This window comes from Suncus etruscus, chromosome 10 (assembly GCF_024139225.1).
Source record: "Suncus etruscus isolate mSunEtr1 chromosome 10, mSunEtr1.pri.cur, whole genome shotgun sequence".
In the NCBI taxonomy this organism is placed as follows: Eukaryota; Metazoa; Chordata; class Mammalia; order Eulipotyphla; family Soricidae; genus Suncus; species Suncus etruscus.
This window is the reverse complement of record NC_064857.1, coordinates 30,275,541-30,297,103: the sequence shown is the minus strand read 5'-3', so window position 1 is coordinate 30,297,103 and position 21,563 is coordinate 30,275,541. Positions and strand designations below refer to the sequence as shown.

Below are 21,563 nucleotides of genomic sequence, written 5' to 3'. Positions count from 1 at the left end.
TGTTTTTTTTTTATTTGAACTTATAAATTTGTAAATATGACTCCAAAAGTAAAGTAGTATTTCCTTTTTACACATGGAAATTGTTTTCTCATTCTAAAACAATTATCTTTTAATACTAGTTCTATATTTTCATTATGTTTTACATTAACCATTGCATTAACATTTATCTAATTTTGATTTGAGAACTATTGGCTTTTCCCATAACATTTAAAGTCATTCTGAGTTCATAATTTGTGTCCGCATGTCATGCAATTGCTTATTGTTTTATGTTAACAGATCTGTAAGTCTTGTAATAAACTTGTTTTTTTTTTTACTTTCTTTAGGTACTTTGGTCTGGGAAGCCATATGGTTCATCTCGAAGTATAGTAAGGAAAATTGGTACTAACTTATCTCTGATCCAGTGTCCAAGAGTTCACTTTCAGGTACTAAATATATTTCATATTTTTATGTCATTGTGTATAACAGAAATATGCACATTATAGGCAAGACAGTTTTTAAAATAAATTTGGAAATTTTCTCCATTGATGAAATTATTAATAAATTAAAATTAAAGGGAAAAAAGACATAGTAGAGTGTATCTCATGTTAGTTTTCCCATAAAGTGATTATTTCAGATCTTTAGACATTTATACAGAGGCTTGAGTGACCATACATCATGTAAGGTGCTTTTCTTGCATATTTGAAGATTTAGAAACACAAGCAATTGTGAATCTTAGAGGACCCCATCTTGGGCTTATAGTAGGCTTCTGGTGCCTTCATCATTATCCATCATCATTGTTTATACTTTTTTTAAACAACTGCTGAGTTCCCTAGTTTATTTTTAGGTGCCTCTGCCTGCCATGAAAGTTGCTCTATCTGACCTTGGTTTAAAACTGAGTATTAATTGTAGGAACCATTGGCAGTGTCAAGACAAAGAGGTAATTGTGCTTCTCTGAATGAAGTGGTTTATTCTCTGAATAAACCATGAATCAGGAATACTTTTGACTGCTGAAATATTAGTATTCTCCTCTAGCATCAAATCAGGAGCTACTCTTGTTTGGATATAAATTGCTTTTGACTCTTCCTAAGTTATACTGTTAGATTTGTTACATGATTTTTTTTTCTCATTTATTTTTGTAAATTGCTACAGCAATCATAACAAACCAAACTAGCTGGAGCAATAGTACAGTGGGGAAGAGCATTTGTCTTGCACATGTCTGACCCAGGTTCACTCTCCATCATTCCATATGGTCTCCCGAACACAATCAGGAATGATCTCTGAGCAGGAGTGATGGCACAGTGGTAGGGTGTTTACCTTGCATGCACCTGACCCAGGATGGACCGAAGTCAGGGTTAACTCCTTAGCACCATCTGAGGAGTTTTTTGCCCAAAAAGCAAAACAAACAAAAATAAAACAAAAACTACCAAGAATATTTGGTGCAACATTTATTAAGTTCAAGATTTCTTATTTATTCTTGCCAATCACTACAGCAATCATAATAAACCAAGACTGGACCAGAGCAATAATACTGCAGGGAGGGCATCCCTATGGTCCTCTGAACACCATCAGGAATGTTCTCTGAGCACAGAACCATGAGTAATCCCTCAGCACTGCCTGGTGTGGTTTAAAAAGCAAGCAAGCAAACAAAACAAGACCTTTCGGTGCAGCATTTAATGAGATTAGTCTAATAACTATTGTCATTAATATTAAATTAGATTACCTTATTAGGGCTAGAGATAGACAGTACAGCAGGCAGGGCACTTGCCTTGCATGTTGCTGAATTAATTGGGTTTGATTTCCAGCACCCTATAGAGTTCCCCCAAGCACCTCTAGGAGTGATACTTGTGTATCAAGCCAAGAATAAGCTCCTTGCATCACTGGGTGTGTTTCCAAAACAAAAAAATATGTGAAATACAGAAGAAAATTAACTCCAGGGGCTGGAGAGATAGCACAGAGGTAGTGCATTTACTTTGCACACAGCCAATCCAGGACGGATGGTGTTTCGAATCCCAGGATCCCATATGGTCCCCCGTGCCTGTCAGGAGCGATTTCTGAGCACAGAGCCAGGGTAATCCCTGAGTGCTGCTGGGTGTGACCCAAACACAAAAAGGAAAAGAACAGAAAAGAAAAGAAAATAAACTCCTGTGGTCTTAGTGATGACACAGTGGTAGGGTGTTTGCCTTGCATGCACCTGACCTAGGATGGACTGAAGTTCCATCCCCTGGCATCTCATATGATCCCCTCAGCTAGGAGCAATTTCTGAACGCATAGTCATGAGTAACCCCTGAGTGTCACCAGGTATGACCCAAAAATCAAAAAACAAACAAACAAACAAAAAAAACAAAAGCAAAAGAAAAAGAAAATTAACTCCTAATTCAGCAACTTAAAAGTGCCCATGCAAGGGCCAGAGCGATAGTACAGCAGGTAGTGACCGACTGGGACCGAACCAGATTTGATTTGATCCCCTGCCTCATATATGGTCCCACAAGCCTGCCAGGAGCGATTTCTGAGTTCGGAGCACTGGTTGTGGCCTAAACAACTCCTCTCCCCCGAAGAAAAACATGCCCATGCAAGATTTTGGATAGTATATTACACTTTTAAGTCACTCTTCTTAGTAGAGAGAAATAAATCCCTTCCTAATTTAAGTATATGATAGAAATGAGCCTTTGTTCAGGTTGATGAACAGAGTTGTTTGTTGCACTCGTAACCTTATTTGTTGACTGATACTGCATACAATCAGTTAATCTTGAGTCTTAATCCAAGAAATCACATCCTGCGGTGCTCAGGGATTACTCCTGGCTTTCCACTCAGAAATCACTCCTCACTGTACCCAAGGGACTATGGAATGGTGGTCTGAAACCTGGGTAGGCAAATGCCCTATCTGCTTTCTATTGCTCCAACCCCTATATGAACCTTTTAACAGTTTTACATTATGGTAATACTTTATACAATCTGTTCTGGTGTAACTCTTTAAATAGTATTGGGTTTTACTTAAATTATTTCAAATATTAAACTCAAAATTAGTAAAACAAAATGTTACTGATTATTTCTAAAATTTATTTCCGAATGAAAATTATTTCTCAAAGGAATTTATTTGTAAAGCAATGTGCAATGATTTTTACATTTAAAATGCCATTAAGTTTGAAAAAAGATTCTATTTCCTTTATTTTGTTTCTTCTTCTTTCTACTAACAATAGCTATAGTAGGACAGGACATTGCTGGAACCTTGAGTAAGTAGGTCTTTTAAAATTTCCTGTCATTCATCCATGCATGTCAGTAGTGGCACCTAAATTAAATTTCCAGTAATACCATATGTCCATCCTCTTGTCTATACTGATGTAACCTTAATTGATACTTAAAGAGAATTGTCTTTCCCATTCCATGCTTATGTTCATTTGTACACATTTAATCTACAACTGAAATGACCTATTAAAATATTAATAATGGGACCGGAGAGATAGCATGGAGGTAAGGCGTTTGCCTTGAATCCAGGAGATCGGTGGTTCCAATCCCGACATCCCATGTGGTCGCCCGAACCTGCCAGGAGCGATTTCTGAGCGAAGAGCCAGGAGGAACCCCTGAGCGCTGCCGGGTGTGACCCAAAAACAAAAACAAAAAAACAAAAAAATATATTAATAGTATTATTATTTTTCAGTTTAAGTTTTTGAATTAGTTTGTTGTATGGATCATTATTCTCAAGTAGATACACAGCTTAAATGTCAAAACTTTTATATGTCAATGCATATTAGATTTTTCAATAATAAATTAAAAAATTAAAAATTTTTAATAATTTTTATTGTGATCAAAGAGTGAATAACAAATCTTTCACAGTATTTAAGGTACATAGTGACAGTGAATCAGGGCCATTCCCACCACCAGGGTTATCCTCCCGTCACCCCTTTACCCAGCATGTGTCCCAAGATTTATGTTAATATGAAACATTATGTTTGTTAAATTGAGGAATATTGTTTGATCTTTAAGTATAGAATGGTATAAGATATTTTGAAAAACCTGCTAACAAGGTGCTTAATTTTTCTGTCTTTGGCTATTTAAAATTTTTTTTAATGGTACTTGGGATCAAATCCAGGGTCTAAAGTTAAGGAGTTCTACCTTTGAGCCAAATTCCCAAGTCTAAGTGTTTAGAAAAAGTCTCATTTGCCTTCCTTTTAAAAACAGAAATACCTGGGAAAGAAACAAATTTTATAGTTAGGTGAAACTAGCTTTTTATTGTGTTAGCTATTCCTAACTTCCTAAGAAAGTTTGTTTTCTAAAGTTACAATTGGGGGCCAGAGAGAGAGCACAGCGGTAGGGCGTTTGCCTTGCAAGTGGCCAACCCAGGACCAGCAGTACTCGAATCCTGGCATCCCTTTTGGTCCCCCAAGCCAGGAGCGATTTTTGAGCGCAGAGCCGGGAGTAACCTCTGAGCACCGCCGGGTGACCCCAAAACAAAAAAAAAAAAACAAAAAAATAACTAAAGTCATAATTGTTGGAACTAGCACTTTAGAAAGCACCTTTTAGGTTATACCTTTATGAACACCCTCACTCATAGTGTTGGGGTGACGATCATTTTTTATGTTAAGGGCCATTTGTATATTTCTGCCATCACTTGAGGGCCACATGATACAGGCCGATGGTCCCAGGAAGCCAACAAGAAGCACACATACAGTGCCAGACTGTATGATTTCATGGACTGGACACTACCCGTCCTGTTGTAGAGGATTCCATAGGGCTTATGGGACATTCCTGTTCAAAAATCTCTACATTTTCCTTTAGAATGTTCAAGGAATATTTATATGTCATTCTATTTTTTGGTAGTAGACAAGAACTAGGAACAAAGTATTCTGTAATCATTCTTTGACTTGATCACATGTAATACCCACTTCAGTTATGACTTTTAAGATACCCATATTTAAATATCTATTTAACTGATTTATTTGGCTACAGTTTTGGGAAAACCCAACGGAGAAGGGTAAAAATATTTTTTCCTTTCATTATATCACTTAAAACAATTGCTGAAGCTTATAGTGTATATGTGTGAAAAATATTTTCCCTTCATTATATCACTTAAAATAATTGCTAGAGAGAGAGAAGGGGAGAGAGAGGCAGAGAGAGAGAGAGAGAGAGAGAGGGTATATATATATATGAGGTTTAGGACATACCTGGCACTTTTCAGGGACTACTTAGTGCTCAGGAGTGATCCTTCACAGTGCTTGGGGGGTGGGGTGCAGGAAGGAGGATGTATGCTGGGGATCAAACCTTAGTTGGCTTATACCAACTAAGCAAGCACCTTACAAGTGAATATTTCTTCCTCTTTTGACCAGAATTATTTCATTACTTGCAAAATTTTGATAGTTTGAAAGCCCTTTTATCCTGATTTTATTATGTGATGTTTGTTTTTTGACCAGTATTCATATCTTAATTTTTTTTTTTTTTTTTTTTTTTTGGTTTCTGGTATTTGGGTCATACCTGGCAGCACTCAGGGGTTACTCCTGGCTCCATGCTCAGAAATCTCTCCTGGCAGGCTCTAGGGACCATATGGGATGTGGGATTCGAACCACCATCCTTCTGTATGCAAGCAAATGCACTACCTCCATGCTTTCTCTCTGGCCTCCATATCTTAAATTTTTGTTACTTTGTTTTCCCTTGTCTATACTTCACCTGAAAACTGTAATTTAAGGTATTTTAAAGCCTTGATGTTAAGTCATTACATTTAATTTTATGTTCATGAATTTTATCAATTCAATTTATGTTGTAGAATTTTAAATATTTGTGTAAACTGTAATTCATGTTTATTTTATCTTGAGGTTTTGGATCCACTCAGAAGTACTCAGAGGTACTTAGAAACTACTTCTGATTCTGTGCTCAGGGGATTTTGGTGGTGCCACAGGGACCATAGGCAGTGTCTGCTTGGGGCATTGTGTTGTATTGGGGTTTAAGTAGGGTTCCCTGCAACGCAGGGAATTTTAACATAAGTAGCATCGTTTTATTTAGGAAAGGAGAGAGATGAAATGAGTCCCATAAAAATTACATACCCTGGGGCTGGAGAGATAGAACAGCAGTAGAGCGTTTGCCTTGCACGCAGCCAATTTAGGACGGACTGTGGTTTAAATCCCAGCATCCCGTATGGTCCCCCATACCTGCCAGGAGTAACCCCTGAGTGCCACGAGTGTGACCCAAAAACAAAACAATAAAGAAAAGAAATTACATGCCTTAAGCTGAGATGAATGTAGGGTGACTTGAGAATAGGGTGTACCCCAGACTTACTCTTTGCTGTATTTAATTTGAAATAATTTCTTACACCTATGAGGATTTTGTTTTAAAAATTTGTTTATTTTTTGGTTTTACTTATGTTTTGTGAGCCCCACCTGGCAGTGCTCAGGGCTTACTCTTGGCTCTAAGCTTAGGCATCACTCCTGGAAGTACTCGTGTGTTATTGGAGACCAAACTAGGTTTGGCTGCATATAAGGCAGGTATGGTACCTTAGCCTCTAAAATATCTTTGTCCCCATCTTTGTGTTTAAGGTTACTAATAATTGTTTTGCTATTTATATTTCTGTTAATATCTTCCTGTTAATATAATGACTTTTACTTTTTTACTGTTTTTTTGTGGGGGGCAGGGGGTCATACCTGGCTGTGCTCAGAACTTACTCCTAGGGGCTGGAGAAATAGCGTGGAGGTAGGGCCTTTGCCTTGCATGTAGAAAGACAGTGGTTCAAATCCCGGCATCCCATATGGTCCCCCGAGCCTGCCAGGAGCGATTTCTGAGCATAGAGCCAGGAGTAACCCCTGAGTGCTGCTGGGTATGACAAAACCAATAAAAAGAACTTACTCCTAGCTTTGTGTGCTTTGTGTAGCTTTGTGTGCTAGAGGGCGAGGGGACTGACAGTATGCATGGTCAAGTGGTCAAACTTGGATTGACTATGTCCAGAAGTGCCCTGTCTATTATAGTGTCTCTCTGGCACCAGTTGATTGATTTTATTTAAATATCAAGAAATTGGGGCCGGGCGGTGGCGCTAAAGGTAAGGTGCCTGCCTTGCCTGCGCTAACCTTGGACGGACCGCGGTTCGATCCCCCGGTGTCCCATATGGTCCCCCAAGCCAGGAGCAACTTCTGAGCACATAGCCAGGAGTAACCCCTGAGCGTTACTGGGTGTGGCCCAAAAAACCAAAAAAAAAAAAAAAAAAAAATAAATATCAAGAAATTTACAGACTTAATATATTTTTCAACACCAACAGATTTTTTTAAAACTTCTAAATCTAGCCCAAATTTATTGTTGATCTGTTTTCCTCCCATTTCTTTTTTCCCTTTAAACTTCTTTAAACCATCCCTAGTGCTTTAAACCATCCCTAGTGCTTCTTGGATAGAGGAACTTGTGGTGCTAAAGATACAGCTCAAGGCCTCACACATGTGAATCATGTGCCCTACCATTGGGTCTCATCCCTTTTTACCATACCTTTAAAGTATATCTGTTTGGGAAAATAAAATTATTTATAATACTTAATTCTAATTATTTTTTGCCACACCCAGCAGTGTTGGGTTTCATTCCCAGAGGTGCACAGAAGACCATGTTGTGCCAGAGATCGAACCAGGGTCAATCATATGCCAGGCATTAACAACATTATACTATTTTTCTTCCCCCCTTTTAATAAGAATACTATTAATACTTTTAATAAGAATACTATTTTCCTTTCCTCCCTTGTAATAATGTATTTTCTGTTTTCTTTCAATCTTTTGATTTTTAAATAAAATGAAATTAAAGTTAGATTATAATTCAGAGTACTACACATATGAGGTGGCAGTATGATACCACTTAAAATCCTTTTCTCAGCAGACTTCAGGAAATATTAGACATTTCCTCTTTTAACAACAGACCTGATGATTTTCTTTTAGATAGAGAAACAATTTGGCCCCAGTAAAGTGCTTACCTTATTTCTAATTTGTAGCTTACCAGCCCTGCAACAGAATGGAGCCCCAGCCACTCGGGAGAGGAGACAGTGGCATCATTTGCTGATGTTGGATGGGTAGCCAAAGAAGAAGGAGAATGTTCAATGAGACAGAGGTTAGTAATTCTGAGGTTACTTTTTTTTTTTTAATATTAAAAGAGATACATTTTTAAATTTCCTTTTTTTTGGCCACACCCGGCGGTGCTCAGGGGTTACTCCTGGCTATCTGCTCAGAAATAGCTCCTGGCAAGCACTGGGGAGCATATGGAACACCAGGATTTGAACCAACCACATTAGGTCCTGGGTCAGCTGCTTGCAAGGCAAACACGCTGTGCTATCTCTCCGGACCCAAATTTCGTTTTTATAGCCTAATTTGGGGCCTGATGAGGGGTATAAGACACTTGTCTTGCACACAGATAACCTTGGTTTGATCTCTAGCATGCATATGGTTCCCTGAGCACACAGTAGTTAACCCTTAAACACCTTTGGGTATAGGCCCCCAAACCAAAACAAGCAGAAATAACAACCTATTTGACCTTTTATAGCTAGCTGGTTATTATTCTTGAGCAGTCTTTTCTGTGATTTTTCTCATGGGACTTATACCCAGTTGTGCCGGGCTTGGCAGGAACCAGGACCCTGGCAGCACTGAGGGTGACTAATGCTACCGAGGTGTTTGGGGTTCAGCAAGGCAATGAACATTCTGTGTGCCAGGGATCAAACCTTAGATCTTCACATGCTAGGAATGTGCCTTTTTTTTTAACCACTAGAACCATTTCCTTGACCTTTTATTGCTTATTTTTAAGACTTGAATTAGTTGAGGCAAGTAACTGTTCCCATATCCTTTAGAACTACAGAATTTCCTCCCCTTCAGAAGTTTTAAATTCTAGAGACAAGGAAGAGTTGTTGTAGTTATGTTTAGATTAGCACAGAAATTATTCACTACAATTTTATACTGTGAGGTGTCAATGTGTGGGTCATAGTAGGAATTTATGTAATCATTGGAGAATACCTATCTAAAAAATTAAGAGTCCAGGTAAGTTGTGATTCAAAGAAACTGTAAGCATTAGAGGGTTGTTCCCACTGAACTGAAAGAACTGGAATGCATGATTGACTCTGCACGTGTCAATTACTTACCATACTCTTCATTCTTATTGGTCATCAAGGATACAGAGATAAACTAAGAAATGATCTTATCTTTGCAGGAATATTTGATTTATAGAAGTTTCCTTTCATTTTGTTTCTGGACCATAATTATAAAGTCACTCATTTTGCTATCACAAGTAATTGCAAATTAAATAAAATGAATTAAGTCAATATTATTAAAGTTGGTTTCTAGGTAAGAGCTATCACATTTTTTCTCCAAATATCTGTGTTAAATAATGATCAAGGTAACAGTTTGCTAGGCCAGGGGTATATTTAGCACAGTGGTGAAACATGAACCTTGTGTGTATGAGGCACCTAGGTTTTGATCTCAGTCATCACATAAAAAGCAATAAGCTGGTCAGCGATAGTACAGTGGAATCGGAGTTTGCCTTGCATGTGGGCCCAGATTCAATTCCTGGCATCCCATATGGTTTTCCGTGTTCATCAGGAGTGATTCCTGAGCACAGAGTAAGTAGTAACTTATGAGCACCTCAGGATTTGGCTCCCAAACCAAAACCAAACAAATAAAAAGGTAACAAAACCAAAAGTCTATTTTGCAAGCATTTAACAGGGTACTAAAAAAATTAGATAGAAGAAACACATCATTTCATTGCCTGATACCAAAAGTGATGAGTCCAAGAATTCAAACTAGAAAATAATATAGGTCAGGGGTTAAGTATTTGTTTTGCTTGTGGATCACCCTAGTTAGATCCCTAGCACTGCTGAGATCGACCTCAGAATACCATCAGGTATGACCAAAAAAATCTCCCCCAAAATAGATTTAAAAATACAAGTTAGAATAAAGAACAGTCACTACAGTAACAAAAATACATAATTATAGAAAAACCATAATAGAACTTAATGTCAGTGAATCTTTTAACAGTCAGTATTGTTTAACTCTATGTGCCAAAAAATGATAAATAAGCTTCTCTTCTGTTAAAACTCATCATTCTTCTCATAAGGTATTTAGTTTTCCCCTCACTTCAAAAAGGACTATAGTAGGTTGTATGGAGCTGATAGAGGTTCCAGTCAGCTGGATCCCAGCCAGACCCTCAGCTGCCCTTAGCTCTGGCTTCTGTACAAGGTCAGCTTCTGACCTCTGTGATGCCGAATTCAGGCATCACAGGGCACTCACAGGCTTTCATGAGGAGGCCGGAAGAGGCTCACTCCGCTTGGCTCACGATGAAAGGATTTTCTCTTGGAGTCATCTCCCTTTAAACAGTCTTCCTGTATGGCTCACCACCATACTGCTCAGCCAGTACTCAGTCATCTGACCAGTGAGTCTGAGGGAGGCTGGGATGGTGACTTGTTGATAGGGATGATTTTAACATGAACTTCACATTAAACAATCAGTGTATGTACCTAAAACTGCATCTCAATAAAGTTGGATGAAGAGTCCCATGGCCAGGGAAAACCTAATATTAAAAAATGAAGAAATAAATAAGTATATGACTAGACAGTTGAAAAGAAAACTTGCAACTCTAAAAAGTTTCCATTTGCAGTGACAAAGCATGCATTTTAAAAAACAAATGTATGGGCCTGGAACAATAGTGCAGTGGGTAGGGCTCTTGCCTTGCATGTGGCCAACTCAGGTTCAGTCCCCTGCACATAGCACTGTCAGCAATAAATCTTAAATGCAAAGCCAGGAGTAACTCCTGAGCATTGCTTTATGTAGCCCCAAAACAAAACAAACAAAAAAAACCCCAACAACAAATAAAAAAATGGAACTTTTACTTATACCTAACTAAAAATGCTTCCAATAACTTAGTTGTTGGCATGGATTTGATTATAATGTCATTTTTCTCTCTTTAGTTTCACATTGTTAAAATGTTTCATAAATTGATATATCTTTCATACATGGAAAACAGAGATATCAAAAGATAAGCCTACTTGGGAAAGCTCATGGCTTACTGAAAAAATTTTTTTTTTCAAATGTTAGTTACTTCTATTTTTTTTTTTTTTTTTTTTTGCCATACTCAGCAGTGCTTAGGACTTATTCCTGACTTTGAGCCCCAGGATCACTCCTGGTAGGGCTTGGAGGACCATATGGTTTTGGTGATTGAACCTGGGCAAGTGTTTTACCTGCTTACTAATTTTTGATCTTCTAACCATCAGTCCTCAAACTTTTTAAATGGGGTCTGTTCACTGTTCCTCAGACCGTTGGAGGCTGGACTGTAGTAAAAACAAAAATTATGAACAAATTCCTATGCACACTGCATATATCTTATGTTGAAGTGACGAAACAAAATGGGAACAAATACAGGCTATAGTTTGAGGCTATAGTAGGCTCAATAGTATAGTAGGCTATAGCAGTAAATGGTCTAACATGATTTTGTGAAAGGAGTATGCATGATGTTTCTTAAAAGAGTCTGTATCATATCTATATACACACTTTCTATGTATATGTCATTAAGGTCTAGGGTGTGGCTAATGAAACATGACTTAAAAGCACATGCCTTGGGGTCGGAGCAATAGCACAGCAGCAGGGTGTTTGCCTTGTACACAGCTGTCCCAGGACTGACCCGGGTTTGATCCCTGGCATCCCATGTGGTCCCCCAAACCTGCCAGGAGTGATTTCTGAGTAGAGGCAAGAGTAACCCCTGCACTGTAGCCCAACCCCCCCCCCCCAAAGAGTACATGCCTTGCATAATTAAGATTGTTTAAAAAAAAGGATAAAGAATAATGGCAGTAAAACTCCTTGGTCTGCAAAGTGGTGCCCTGGAGTTAACACCCACCCAACTATTCCAAAAGGCATGGAAAGGACACGTATGTCTTTTCAACATTTTATGTGTGTTTTTTTGATGGCTATAACTTTTGCTGAATATTCTCTTATACAGTGACGATCCCCCCCCCTTTTTTTTTTTTTTTGTTTTTGGGCCACACCCGTTAACGCTCAGGGGTTACTCCTGGCTATGCGCTCAGAAGTCGCTCCTGGCTTGGGGGACCATATGGGACGCCGGGGGATCGAACCATGGTCCGTCCAAGGCTAGCGCAGGTAAGGCAGGCACCTTACCTCCAGCGCCACCGCCCGGCCCCTCCCCCCCTTTTTTATCTTCTCTTTGTGAACTGTTCAATATGGAATTTGGTGTGAAAGAATCCCTCAGTTTAATGCTTATGCTTGAACCAAGTCATGGGTATTGTTGGACGTGTTCTTACGCCCCCATATACTCTGATAACGCCACGTGGCTTTATTTCTTGTTTGCATAGGCACACTAAAACGGGAAAATACTATACATATACAAATAAGTTCTTACCTAATAGAGATGGGAACACACAAATCTTGTAGTGCAATGGGACCTTACACCCTGAACATTGACATAAAGACCTGGCACAGGCCTCAGAAGAATGGGCATTCTCCATTCACCCCTGATCTAGAGAATACATCTACAAAACATCCAAGGTTGTCTGTAACATCACTTGGAGGCAATCCTCTACCAGGGAAGACCTTACCGCTACTCTGACATTGACCTACTCAAAAGAGCCTTCCCTTAACACTGAGAAGACTTAACAACAACAATGACCTGCTTACTGGACAGGGCTTTCTGTATTGCCCCTTAATTGTGAGGTGAAACTAGAGGATACTCCACACCAGCCTGACTTCAATGTAGGATGTGCAGATTTCAGGATCTTTAATACAGAAACCTGATGCCAACAATAGGATGTGTGAAAAATAAAACTGTATTGGCACTACAGACAATGACTTGGATTGAATAAACTAGTTTGCCTGGAGCCTAGAGTTGGTCTTATGCCAGGAAACTTCAGGGATAGGGTCTCCTTGTATTTAGACCAAGGCTTTTCCTTTCTATGTCCCCCATATTTTGGTGGGCCTATGCAAACAATATTTGCCACTCTAACACTGTTTTTACTGTGCCCTTTTGACTAATCCTTAAAAAAAAACCTTAAACTTTTGATGTTAACTTAAACTAATATGTATGCTCATGAAAATAAAAAACTACTATGCCTTCAATGTTTAAGGAGTCACACAAATCTCATGGCTTTAGGTTGCTTTGTGTACTGCTAAGAAATGTTATAATGTACTACAATCTGGGGACTTGTGGACAAAGTAATTGTACATGGGTTCTGCCTTATTTTTCTTAATGTTCTTTGACTGTAAGTTCAATATTTAGGCGTCAGCAAGGGGATTTCTTCTGAGAACTCTGTTTATGGGCAAATGTCCTTTCACTGTAACTTTACCTTGTCCTCTTTGCATCATTTTTCTCATAATTAAAAATAAAAAATTAAAAAAAAAGAAAAAAAACCTCTCTGGTCTGATACATTTCTGTACCAACTTGATTAGTGCTTTGTGGTTTTTAAACTGGGTGTGTGAGCAGTGGTGATAAGGTTTGAACCAGGCACTTACTGACTTGATATTAGGGATGACATGCTAGGCAAGTGCCTTAACCCTCTACTCTCTGGCTTACTGTTACTTTTAAGTTTATAGGAAGGGTATTTTGTAGGGCCAACCTGAAAAGTAGTTCCCAAGTGTGTGGATTATGTTTTGTCTAATTGACAATGATGATGTGTCCCAATCCCTTACAAAGCCTCTACACTCAACTTTGTCTTCCTTGTAGGACAGAGGTCAGGTCAAGGCAATCCTCCCTTCAGGATGAACTTCATTTCTTTGAGAAGCCCCCGAGCAGGCATATTTCCTTACCAAACCTGTCTTCAGAGGAGCCTCAAGCCAAGACTTCAACTCTGGCGAGTGAGGAAGCTTTGCAGAAGATCAATGCCCTTGAAAATGAACTTGCTGCTCTCAGAGCTCAGATTGCCAAAATTGTGACCCTGCAAGAACATCAGCATCTCGCAGCAGGTTTGCAAAGTCTACATTTGTTTTTAACCAGCAAACTGGAAATTAGGACAATGCACTAATTTTAAAATGTATTCATAACAGCAGGAATGTTATTAAAAGCCAATAGTCTGCACTCTCAGCACAGCCACTTCAGGACAGACAGCTTTAAGCAGCTTTGTTCACATTGTGATCCTCCTGCTCTCAGAGTATGACTGGATGACTGGGGAGCACCTTTAAGAAAACCCTGAGAGGGCCCGGAGAGATAGCACAGCGGTGTTTGCCTTGCAAGCAGCCGATCCAGGACCAAAGGTGGTTGGTTCGAATCCCGGTGTCCCATATGGTCCCCCGTGCCTGCCAGGAGCTATTTCTGAGCAGACAGCCAGGAGTAACCCCTGAGCACCACCGGGTGTGGTCCAAAAACCAAAAAAAAAAAAAAAAAAAACCCTGAGATCCTCCCACTTGAGGATTCTCATGTGAATGCTTTTCTTTCTGTTAGTGTCTGATTGCGTCCCCCATTATTTCTGACTGGAGGTCATTTCAGAATAGTCAGAGGGGTGCAGTGCTGCTTATTCACAGCATGTCCTGAAGCTGGTCATTAGCTGTGGCTCTTTATTGGCTCAAGAGGTCAAATTCTGATGTTCACTTTAACTCTGCTATACAATGAAAACAATATACTACATGATAAGAGTTGTTGTGCGAGTAAATAGGGAAATTATATAAAATGTCTAATACACAATAACCACTTGATAACCATTTTCTTTTCCTATTGCCTGGAGTAGAAATGAGTTCAGGAAAAAAAATAAGAAACGAGTTCAGGTCCTCTGATTCCTGGCTGAATCCTGTTGCTTTGCTTAGGGTGGCATTGTGCCTTTGGAAGAGGACCATTAACCTTGAAATCCTAGCCTAGCTTATTGGCAAGTAATAGTTGTTTTTCCTGATGCGTATTGGAGTCCTGGGTTGACTATTATTCAGCCCTCTCTAAATAGAGGAGAAGGGCAGTTACTTTGGGGTTGAATTGCTCTGCTTTTTCTGAATATTGATGCAGCCGACATGAAAACATGAACCTCATCTTGCCTAGTTACAGTAAATGTGGCAGAGGGTGAATGCATCCAGCACCACATGCTTGTTATTAAATATTTGGAATGCAAGAAGAATGCACCAGGGAAGGCAGTTACTTGCCTTTCAAGCAGCTGGCCTGGGTTTAATGCCCAGTACCCCGTATGGTCTGAGACTACAAGGCCCTCTATTTCCTCCCACCCCCCACCACCAGGAGTGATCACTAAGTACAGAGCCAGGAGTAAGCCTTGAGCACTGGCCCCTAAACAAAAACCAAACAGAACTCTGCCCTTATATAGGTTTTGCATTTCTCTTGCTTTACCTCCCTCTTCTGGCAGACAATGAGAACTTAAAATGGACTGCACATTTATCAAAGTTTTTCCCAATAGTTATAACGCTAACTTGTCAAACTGTTACAGATATTTATGCACTATAGGCTACTATATATTTGACTTAGAAATGCTTCAAACTGTCACTGAGACTTGAACATTTGATATCACAAATTAAGTTAAATGGAACTTTCTCATCTGGAGAGTTTGGGATTAAATGATAGAGTGGCTGAAATTCAGGCATTTAGATTCTAATTAAGTAACTGAGACTTAACTTACATAACTTAGGTTTCATTTTAAGGATTTTATTTTCAGATATACAAAGTCCTTAACGTTGTATTTGGGAAATATTTTCTTTGGCTGTCACCTTCAGAATTACGTTCTTTTCTTATTTCTGTTGGTGATTTAGATTCTGCTGCATCTGTTACTGCCCCACCAGCCCCACCCCCGCCACCCCCTCCACCCCCTCCGCCACTTCCACCGCCTCCTCCCTCCGGACTCCACCAAAGTAAATCTGCTATTGACCTGATTAAAGAGAGAAAAGAGAAGAAAGCCAGTGCCGAAAAGATTTTGGTTAAGGACTCTCCAAAGAAACATGACATGCCAAATATGCTAGAGATCCTCAAAGATATGAACAGCGTGAAGCTTCGGTCAGTAAAAAGGTAAAAATAAATGTCATCTTTTTTTTTTTTAAATGTCATCACTTTTATATAAACTGCCATGTTCTGCGCCATAAGAACTTAGTTTTGTAACCTGATTACCACGAATAGTTACAATGCACAGCTGAATGAAGAGATGAAACATTTCCAGATGTGTGTTGTGTGTTGTGTTGTGTGTTTGTGTGTGTGTGTGTGTGTGTGTGTGTGTGTGTGTGTAAGAAAGAGAGAAAAGTGAGAGAGAGAGAATGAATGAGAATGGTTCTTGGAACTTATTTAGAAAAATGTGAGGGGAGAGGAAGAGAGTAATGCATATTCAAGAGGAAACAGGCTCCTCCAGAATAAAAATCCATAAGAAACATTGAGATAGGTGAGCGAGATACATGTTCAAGGGAGAACACTGACTTGAAGAGCCTCTATGTTTTTTTCTCATCCCCTGCTCTTGCCATTGCCACTGCATTCAGGCACTTCTCTTGTAGTAGTTTTTTATTTTTATTTTATTTTTTTTTGGTTTTTGGGTCATAACTGCAGCTCTCAGGGTTTACTCCTGGCAGGCTTGGGCAACCCTATGGGATACTGGGATTCGAACCACCGTCATTCTGCATGCAAGGCAAATGTCTTACCCCATGCTATCTCTGGCCTCCCTTCTCTTGTAGTTTTTATTGATATTCTCCATTCATTCAACAAAACCTGTGTCCAATGTACCTGCCTTGGCTGCTGTTAGGCTGGTGAAGAGTGGAGTCTTAATAAGTGTCCTGGCAGAAAGCATTATCAGGCTCTTGAAGTGAACTGAGTGGCTATTCACTGGGCACTTTGGTGCTTTTTTATTGAGTCCAGCTTGATTTTAGGATTTTCTAGAGTTAAATGCGGATGGATTTCGCACCATCCATACTCACCAGTGTGACTTTTAAGTACTGAAGACATATAAAAGCACCATCCCTGTAAGGGCCTGCTGGCATACTTAACTTGCAATTGGTTTCTGTTCACTTCTCTCAGGTCAGAACAAGAGATGAAGCCCAAACCTGTAGATGCTACTGATCCTGCTACTCTCATAGCAGAGGCTCTAAAAAAGAAGTTTGCTTATCGGTATCGAAGCGATAGTCACAGTGAAGTTGAAAAAGGAGTTACAAAGTCTGAATCAGAGGCCACTTCAGAAACAGTATTGGTGAGTATATGGTCAAACTTATTTCCTAGTGTAAACTGGAGTTTTACCCCATTGATGAGCAAAGACTTAAACAACTAAACGTGCAGCTATATCCTCTGCAGTAGAATCACAGGAAGTGGCATAGGATTAAGGCCCTATCTACAAGTTGTCCTAGGGGCTGGAGAGAGCACAGTGGAAGCCACTTGCTTTTGCTTGTGGCTGACCCAAGTTCAGTTCCATTTGGGTCCCTTAAATCATCAGGAATCATTTCCTGTGCACAGAGCCAATAGCTCCTGAGTACTACTTGGTGTAGCAAAAATCAAAAATGCTAAAATGAAAAAAAGTTTTTTTTTTTTTTTTTTTTGGTTTTTGGGCCACACCCAGTAACGCTCAGGGGTTACTCCTGGCTATGCGCTCAGAAGTTGCTCCTGGGGGCCGGTGAGGTGGCGCTAGAGGTAAGGTGTCTGCCTTGCAAGCGCTAGCCAAGGAAGGACTGAGGTTCGATCCCCCGGCGTCCCATATGGTCCCCCCAAACCAGGGGCGATTTCTGAGTGCTTAGCCAGGAGTAACCCCTGAGCATCAAACGGGTGGGGTCCAAAAAACCAAAAAAAAAAAAAAAAAGAAGAAGAAGAAAAAAAAGAAGTTGCTCCTGGCTTGGGGGACCATATGGGACACCGGGGGATCGAACCGCCGTCCGTCCAAGGCTAGCACAGGCAAGGCAGGCGCACCTTATCTTTAGCGCCACCACCCGGCCCCGAAAAAAAGTTTTGAGGTAGTAGAAGTTTGTTTGGAGATTTGAAACTTAGAAATGAGTACAAAATTAACTCATGGTTACTACTTAGCATCCAGCATTAAATATATTGATTTTTCCTTAGGGCACCTGTGAAAGTATTTTGAAGAGTGAAAGTTGACTTATGTGTCACATAAGGGAAACATAAGGGACACATAAGAGAGTGAGCATATTAGCATATTTCAGAGAAGTTCTTAATTAAGATTCATTTCTTTTCTGGGGGGGGTCACATTTATTTGACGCTCATGGGTCACTCTCCTGGCTATGCACTCAAAAATCACCCCTGGCTTTGGGGGACCATATGGGACCCCGGGGATCAAACCGTGGTCTGTCCTAGGCTAGCGCTTGCAAGGCAGATAGATGTCTTATCCCTAGCGCCACCTCTCCAGCCCCATATTCATTTCTTTTTATTCAACTTAATGTCATATGGATATATGCTTACCTTGTCTAAAGAAATTTTGACACCTTTTGACAGTGAGAAAATTTGGAGAATTTGTGGGAATTTCTGATTTAGAAAATCCTTTTTTCTGTCCTTTTTGTTCCTTTAATTTTCAAGTTTTTGTATTGCCCTGTTAGTGATGTATTTCCATTTTAAAAGCATCATGGCCTGAGAGGATAGTATAAAATTTGTGCTTAATTCATAAGCAATATCAAACTAAAGGGTCTTGCTAAAGTTGATTATAGCATTAGGAACTAATTTGGCTACTTCTTTTATTCTTTAGATTTTTTTTTTTTCTGTTTATTACTGCTATTATTTTTCCATTCCTAAAGGTTAATTTGTTGAATTGCATGCAAAGAGCAGTTGTTGGTATGAGTTCCCTCAGGGTTCTCAAATCTGTACCCCACCTTCGGAATTAGTGAACTCTGTCTCATTCAGTTGTTGATTTTCCCACCTAACTACTTGAATGTACCCAGCACATAGATCTGTAACAGGGAGGGACAGATCATTACTATCACATGTGCCAGTAACTTTTGTTTTGTTTGCTTCTTTTCTAGTTTGGGCCACACATGTTGAAGTCTACAGGAAAAATGAAGGCCTTAATTGAAAATGCATCAAATTCCTAACAGACAACAATGAGCTGAGAAGGACGCTGTTCAGCTGATGACTTGTTAGGTCTGAGTAGAAATCAACACTATTAGTAATACCTGACTTTAGTATTCAGTGGTCTCTTTAAATCTAATGAGAGGATTAAGCAAGAACAAAAACTATCTTTGTTCTTGTTTTTATGAGAAGGTCAGTTCTGAAGTTTCGTAAAGTGTATTCTGATATACAGCATGTTTTTTAATGCCATAGCTGGAGTGTTTAGCTTTCCAGTCTTAAAAACAATTATATAGGGTTCAGAACAAAGAAAGGAAGGACATTTATAGGTATGATTTTTAATTCTGAACACTAATTTATCTGTACAGATGTCTTTTATTCATATACTTGGATATAAAACCATCTGAAAATTTTAGAGGTGACGGCAATAAGAATACTTTGGTCATTTATTTTCAGTGATAATTTTGTCAATGATACTTTGGTATAACACAAGTTGTTGGAGTGAAGTCTTTGAGACTGGACTCTTTCTTGCCTTAAACGGAACATTTATCTGAGATTCTCTCTCACATTTTCTTGGAAATGTGAATAGGAACCAAAAAATGTTCACTGCTGAAGTTCAGTGTTACTTTAAAGGGAAGTCAAAACTATGAAAGCCTCTTCCACCCTAGTGCCATCCATTACTGAGCAAGAAATTGTATTTTTCAAATATGAATCAAATTGAATGAAAATATCTTAAAGTAAAAGCCAGAAGGTACCATCTTTTGGTTTCTTTTGCATAAATAGCATCATTCTGGGAATGTAATGGACTTAAATTTCACTATTGGTCAAATGTCAGCTTTTACATAGTGGATAGAGTTTCCCCCTAAGTTATCATAGGTCAGAATGCTGTTCTTTTGAATTACACGATGCAACATAAGCCTACGGTGTTATTAGAAAGTGAAGAACTGCCCTTTTATCTAGGGCTTTCGAGGAATTGGCTGGAAGTGATCATTTTAGGATACTTGTAAATCTTTATGATTTTTCTGTATTTCTGTTATTTTCAGAGGTAGTTAATGCCTGAATTCCCTACCATTAGCAGATATTTGGATTTATTATTTAAATCTAACTTAATAAGTTGTGCTACAGATACAGGAAGAGTAGATAGTCACTTTTAAGTTATTGAAAATATGTGCAATGTTCTAGATAGTTGCAAATATTAGTTGAAGTAATTTATGTGATTTGGTTTTCCAGTTTAAATTCCTCCCGTGGCTTAATTTTACACATGTTCTAAATATTTTATATGGTTTAAAACTGTCTTTTTAAAAATTTAGAAAATTCACCTGTTAACATATTTTGGTATTCTGAGCAACTGAGATCTGTATCAGTATTGGATCTTGGCCAGTGCGCCAATAAGGAAGTAACTGTTTTGAAATAAAGCAAACTTATTTTCCTTGGACCAAGATGCCTATTTTGTTGGTTTTCAATAATGGGTAAGATTCTTTTGTAGTGTCATATAGATATAGAATGATTTGCTGTATGCTTTTTCTTTAAGATAAATCATATCACTTCTCATTCACCTTTTCTCTTAAAGGAATTTCATCATTAAAACCGAAGAGCAGTTATTTGGTATGATTTTCCTCAGGATTTTCACGCCTATCTTCCTCTGGAATTGGTGGCATTTTTCCATCTGCTTCCCTACCTATCTCATTCAGCTTCTGCTTTTCCACCCAATAAAATACCTTAAACAAAAGATTTAAACACTACAATTTTATAGCTGAGGTTCAGAACAGTGTAACATTTTCTCTATATGATTCTGACTAGTTTAGGGACTCCTGCATTAGAATAGTGGATTTGGGAGTTAAAAATGATCCTGCTCAAAGAAAAAAAAAAAAAGAAATAAAAATGATCCTGGTCAAGTCACATCCTTTCTGATAATATTTTCATTTTTGGAGGAGTGGGGCTTTGGGGCTATATCCAGCAATAGTCAGGGTTTATTCCTGGCTCCGCACTCAGGAATCCCTTCTAGCATGGCTTGGGGACCATCTGGAATGCTGGGAGTTGAACCACACAGACTGTCTCTCCAGCCTCACATCTTTTCTGTTCCTAATGTAGGAGTAATGCTCAACTCAAAAAAATGATGATTGGGGCCGGGCGGTGGCGCTGGAGGTAAGGTGCCTGCCTTGCCTGCGCTAGCCTAGGACGGACCGCGGTTCGATCCCCCGGCGTCCCATATGGTCCCCCAAGAAGCCAGGAGCAACTTCTGAGCGCATAGCCAGGAGTAACCCCTGAGCGTCACAGGGTGTGGCCCAAAAACCAAAAAAAAAAAAAAATGATGAAGGGATTAAATAACAATTTTAGTTACTCGGGTCTTGGTTACTCCTGGCTCTGTATTCAGAAATTACTTCTGGAGTTGGAGCAATAACACAGTAGGTAGGGCATATGCTTTGCACACAGTCGACCCAGGTTCAATCCCTGGCATCCGAAATGGTCCCCCAAGAGTGCCAGGAGTGATTTCTGAGTGCAGAGCCAGGAACAACCCCTGAGCAATTGCCAGGTGTGGCCTCAAAACAAAAACAAAACAAAAAAAGGGGGGAAGGAATTATTCCTGGCGCTTAGGGGACCATATGGAATGCCAGGGATCTAACCTGGTTTGGCCTCATTCAAGGCAAATGACCTACCTGCTGTGTTATTGCTCCACATAATGCCAAGTTTGATTT

General features: G+C 39.3%; 1 protein-coding gene across 1 annotated transcript in view; it reads left to right on the top strand.

Moving 5' to 3' along the window:
• Window positions 1-20,302, top strand: part of MTFR1 (mitochondrial fission regulator 1) — a 42,034-nt gene extending 21,732 nt beyond the window's left edge. The window contains exons 3-8 of the mRNA XM_049781835.1: window positions 324-422; window positions 7,922-8,037; window positions 13,636-13,874; window positions 15,648-15,900; window positions 16,891-17,059; window positions 18,825-20,302. Coding sequence (XP_049637792.1) covers window positions 324-422; window positions 7,922-8,037; window positions 13,636-13,874; window positions 15,648-15,900; window positions 16,891-17,059; window positions 18,825-18,893 — 945 coding nt within the window. The 3' untranslated portion in view covers window positions 18,894-20,302. The remainder of the gene's footprint in view (window positions 1-323; window positions 423-7,921; window positions 8,038-13,635; window positions 13,875-15,647; window positions 15,901-16,890; window positions 17,060-18,824) is intronic.
• The last annotated feature ends 1,261 nt before the right edge of the window (window positions 20,303-21,563 follow it).